The sequence below is a fragment of the Pelmatolapia mariae genome, linkage group LG3_W (genome assembly GCF_036321145.2).
Source record: "Pelmatolapia mariae isolate MD_Pm_ZW linkage group LG3_W, Pm_UMD_F_2, whole genome shotgun sequence".
Taxonomy (NCBI): Eukaryota; Metazoa; Chordata; class Actinopteri; order Cichliformes; family Cichlidae; genus Pelmatolapia; species Pelmatolapia mariae.
This window is the reverse complement of record NC_086229.1, coordinates 55,558,189-55,563,333: the sequence shown is the minus strand read 5'-3', so window position 1 is coordinate 55,563,333 and position 5,145 is coordinate 55,558,189. Positions and strand designations below refer to the sequence as shown.

Genomic DNA, 5,145 nt, shown 5'->3' with positions numbered 1-5,145 from the left:
TTAACACCAGCAAGTGCAGATAAATATTTAATTCCCTAATTTTAATATATGTATATTATGACTGCTGAATATATATATACCTTGACACAAGAGATGCTTCACTGAAAGCTTTAATGTTGCAAAACAAGAAAAAACAAAGAAACAACAGTTTTGTAGGATCAATGCTGTGGTAACACAATCAGTCTGCTCTTGTTAAAGACACAAAGCTTAAAAGACAATGCAGCTTTTGCTGATTTGTCATTTTGATGTTTAGACTGGGTGCTACCAAGAAAGGAAAAATGTAACTAGGAAAAGAAGTAGGAGCAAGCATAACACAAACACTATTGTAGATCAGTTTGTGTTTTACTGGAAAATTTATGCTTCAGTCTCAGCCCAGGTGTCTTGATATTTTCTTGGCACAGATAGATGGCCGATTTTCGTCACACAGCTTATCATCCCAACACTTGGAATCTGCAAATTTCAAAAACAGAAATCAGGAAATTCTAGTGCTGTCAGCGTTATTCTTGTTAAAATGACGTTAACCCCATACCGTCATTAACGCAGCAAATCGCCCTTAGCAAGTCAACGCAGCTCGCCCCATGCAAGGGGCTGCACGGCACAGAAGCGTTAATGAACTAACCACACTGACAGGTTGATGCCATGTAGCCCATGCATGGGGCGAGAGACGGTAATGGCGTTAATGTCATTTTAACGAGATTAACGCTGACAGCACTAGTAAATTCATTTAAAAAATCATTCAGAAATTAGGCAATCATGTTAAATATTGTGCTTTAAATTACCGCCATAATTCATCTGCAGACAATGCTGCTTGCCATAGCCATTAGTGGGCTCTCCTGGGCACCAGTGTGTATAGTGAAAAGGGGTCCCATCACTCCACAGCCAAACACTTTCCTAGAAGACAGAAATTGATAGCAAATTTTTCGGTCAGGCCAAAAGATCACGCCAAGCAAAAGTCTTTTCAAATCAGCTTTATTTAATTGACATAACCAATGCAGGAAGCTGGTGAATATCAGATATTATTTATTATATAATTTCAGCTGCTTTTAATTGATTCATGTCAATTGATTTTAAATTTTGAGATAATGGCAATCTGTCATCATTAACCCTTTGAGACCTATTGGAGCAGGAATGCTTTGTTTTGCATATCTATTTTTAAATCCCGGTAGAACTGCAACCACATAAGTTAGCACATTATTTATTTTTTTTTTTGCATAGCAAACCAGAGAAGTTGTACTTAAATCTTATGCATTCAGCTTGTCCTAGGTCACAGTTTCCTTTCCAATATGGCTTTGCAAAAAATGCATAAAAAAGCACTTGCAGGAAAAAAAACCCCATAATATTCCAGGAACATGCTTTGCCGATCTGATCAGCACATAACACTTCCTGTGTTAGAATAGACGTCAGTGCGAACTGTCGCATGTCCGCCATTACCTGCCAAAACCGGAAGTGATGTCATATTTCGTGGGAAACTTAGTTTGGTTTTCCCTTAACGACCTTTATAAACCCATGCTGGTGTTTTTAAAAGTCAAGTTTGACTTTATACTTTTCTGTATAGTTTCTGGGATGCTTAAAACTAAAATTGCAGTGCTGGAAATAGTTTATTTTGATGCACATGCTGTTTTCTTTGCTAATTTGCATTATACTATTTATTTATTATTATTATTATTTCCCTACAGTATATATAAAAAACTTATCTCAAAAATAAAACTATAAAGACACTCAAAACAAATTTCCTGTGGTTGGAAACTATTTTGTGCAACTATTTTGTATTTACAGTTTTGAGAGATAAAATGAAATATGTGTAAAAACAAAACAAAAAGTATTTTCTTTTTTTTGGACTTTATTGCAATTTTTTTTTGCAATTTAGGTAGTTACTATAGACGTAATGCATACATATTATCAAAATTTGGGATATAACGGTTGTATTGATATATAGCAACTTGAAATGCTCCCAAAAATAGCATTACAGCATGTAAAAATATAAAGATAAGCTTTGGGGTACTTGGTTCTATGGTAGATCTTAAAGGGTTAAGAGAAACAGAAACATAACGTAATGATTTAAAAAAGTACCTCGGATGCATCAGTTCCTCCTATCCAAGTTTCTTTGTAGTATTGAACACCAGTCAGCTTCTGAATGTGATGGTACTCACTGCAGCTGTGCACAGATGCAAGGTGTGCACCCATGGACAAGCAGTTTCTCTTCAGTGAAGAGTGACAGAGAGAGGTTTTTAAAGTCACAACTAGGCTAGATGTGTTTTAACCAAGTTTTGAAGACAATACAAATCAGAGAAACTTACCTCAGCTTGAGCCCAACTCATGGGTCGTAGAATGTAGACAAAGCAACGTTGATTGAAATGAGTCCAACCATGAGGACAACCAGAGGACATGTTGAACCGGTAACTCTTTGCTGGGAACAAATAAATAGCTGTTTGTACATGTATCTCCAGCTGATATTATATTTTGTTTTAGTTTTTATTATGACATGTACAATATTGAAAAAAAAAACCAGTCATACAAATACCAGCTTGACAATTAAATATTACGTATTTAAGTGATCGACAATATACAGCGCACTTTGACTACCTCGCAATTATATAATGTAATTATATCTATGCAGCTGTAATCTTTTTTTATTGATTATTAATCATTTCACTCAAGTAATAGGCAGTAAAATTTCAAAACACAAAGTTTCATTAAAAGTTGTTATTGATTTTATGATTATTAGTATATTTACAAAGAGAACTGAACAGAACAAAACATGGTCACTTAAATGCAAGTCAATGCAGATGTGTTTTAGCAACTGATTCTGCAAGTCTTATCTCTGGTCATTCTAAAGCTGAGGGGACATGATGGCAAAGTATGGTCAGCTTCGAATTTAAACTTTCAACTTTTTAATAGCCAGAAGGGCTGATATGAGGCTGATATGAGGCTGATATGAGGCTGGCATTTCTGGTATTTAACTTGTGCTCAGACTTAGACAGCTGTTAAACCGTAAAATGAGAAAACAATATGGTCTTTTTAGTTATACAACTTATACTCAATGAACAACTTTAATGTATCTAAAAGGTCTTTAAATTGGCTTGTGACTGTTTTTATTTTCATTTTCTTTGGACACTATTTCTACGTTAAATTAGTTAAATTTCACAATCTCTCTCTCACTCTGTGATATATAAATATAAATTTTAAAATGCATTTTTGTTTTTCTTTCATTCCTTAAAATGTGTTCTCTACATTCTAAACTGAGAGTCGCATCATGCATGACACAATTAATTTTCTTTTCTTTATAAATGTGATTAACTTTGGTGAAAATCTGGAAATGTCCACTGACCATTTGGAATTAAACCTCCTGCACCACCGCTGACGTCTTCACGTGGCAGAAATGAACACAGCAAAACAATAGATGGTGACTGATTATTTAAACACATACAAACAACAAATACATACTTACACATATTTACATACTTTACATTATACGGCAATACTCACAAGCAGTGGTCAGAAACATCGATCCACAAAGTGCAGCCACAACCAGGAGCTTCATGGTGTCTCTGTGAAAAAACAGAAGACAAGAAGTACTGACAAATCTTTAAAGAAAGTGAGAAAAGATAATTTAAGAGTTTTTACCATACCTTTTGTAGAAGGTCTTCTTTCTTTTTACTGTGAGCCAGTAGCTTCAGTCTTCCACCATAGAGGTGATGAAAAGCTCCGAGACTAGTGTTTATATACTCTTACATTTGTATACTTGCAAAATCAGGAAACAACTTATTTCTTAACCAAAAAAAACAACAACCAAACAAACAAAAACCCAATTGCCTCATCCCTAATTTGATTTCATGCTGACTTGGTTTCAGATATTTACTGATAGTCAACAGAGAGGTTTCAAAAAGTACAAGGATCAAGGATATTAAAATACATTGTAATTAGTGTCATTATCAGTATTTAAAAAGATACAATGCATAACGTCTTCTTCCTGTTCTAAAAGTTAAGAATGTATTGCCACCCCTTGATAACGCAATTGTGACTGAAAATATTGTTGCAGTTAGTTAATAAATTGGAAGAAATATCATGTTGTCCTTTGAGATAAAATTGAAGATTTAAACAGTTTTAAATCCATTACACTAACAGAGAACTCTACAGCCTGGTAACATGGACTATAAATACTTAACTCAACTTTAAATAAAGACAGTAGCTGCAGGTTTCATAGATGTGTAATTTATTCTTTTCATTTAATAATAGAGTCCACATTATTATAGTAGTAAGGTCTATTATACTATAGTATAATAGTGCGCATGCACCAACCAGCATGTAGCCTGTTACAGTTAGTCCTGCTTTTTCTCATTAGTTTAGCTTTTTTTCCTTACTTGTACTTTTATCTGTTTATTATCTTTCCCTCAATCATGTGGATTGAGAGAGTTTCTGTTCTGCTGGTGGCCGCAGAAGTGCTACTTTTGTCGAGGAACGGGACAACACCTACATACTGCACGGACTGTTTACTCCAGAGATCAGCTGATCGCCCTGATGCCAGTAGGCTCGCTGGCCAGACCTGCAGACGTACCAGCTGAAATTAGGAGAAAAATACATCGGGGATGCAGAGGTCAAGGACAGAAGAGAAGAAAGAAGGAGACGGTGAGACAGCGGAGGCTCGAAGCAAGAAGGAGGTATAAACCGTGTCTGCCGTCTATCGTATGGGAAATGTGCGATCGTTAATAAATAAAATTGATGAGCTCTCAGCGCTTGTACGGAGTCAGAGGGAATACCGGGAGTGTAGTCTTATGTGTTTCACTAAATCATGGATGCACCAGGACATTCCCAACGATAACACATCCTTGGAAGGCTTCCATACTGTTCGGGCAGACAGGGACAGCATCAGTAGTGGTAAGAAGAAAGGAGGTGGGCTTGCTTTTTTTGTTACACATAACAATAAAAGAAAGGATTTGTTGCCCGGACACTGAACTGTGTGCTGTTGGACTCAGGCCGTATTATTTGCCCAGGGAATTTACTCATGTCATCTTGCTGGCTATTTATATTCCTCCCTCTGCTAACCCCACAGCTGCATGTGACACTACCCACTCAGCACCCAAGTGCCTTCATTCTGATCGCGGGTGACTTCAACCATGTTACACTGGACAATACATTACCAGCATT

At 36.2% G+C, this 5,145-nt stretch overlaps 1 protein-coding gene across 1 annotated transcript; it reads right to left on the bottom strand.

Moving 5' to 3' along the window:
* Positions 1 to 367: 367 nt before the first annotated feature.
* Positions 368 to 2,387, bottom strand: LOC134623786 (ladderlectin-like). Its single transcript, XM_063468806.1, has 4 exons — positions 2,298 to 2,387; positions 2,071 to 2,199; positions 780 to 891; positions 368 to 450 (listed from the first exon to the last, which is right to left on the bottom strand). The coding sequence occupies exons 1-4, from the start codon at positions 2,385 to 2,387 to the stop codon at positions 368 to 370; spliced, it is 414 nt and encodes a 137-aa protein (XP_063324876.1).
* Between the last annotated feature and the right edge of the window lie 2,758 nt (positions 2,388 to 5,145).

Excerpts from the sequence above, each read along its gene's own strand:
- LOC134623786 (XM_063468806.1), bottom strand. The coding sequence starts at position 2,387 with ATGTCCTCTGGTTGTCCTCATGGTTGGACTCATTTCAATCAACGTTGC. Across the intron at positions 2,200-2,297 it reads TGAGTTGGGCTCAAGCTGAG|AGAAACTGCTTGTCCATGGG; the intron begins GTAAGTTTCTCT and ends TCTTCACTGAAG. Across the intron at positions 451-779 it reads TCTGCAGATGAATTATGGCG|ATTCCAAGTGTTGGGATGAT; the intron begins GTAATTTAAAGC and ends TGAAATTTGCAG.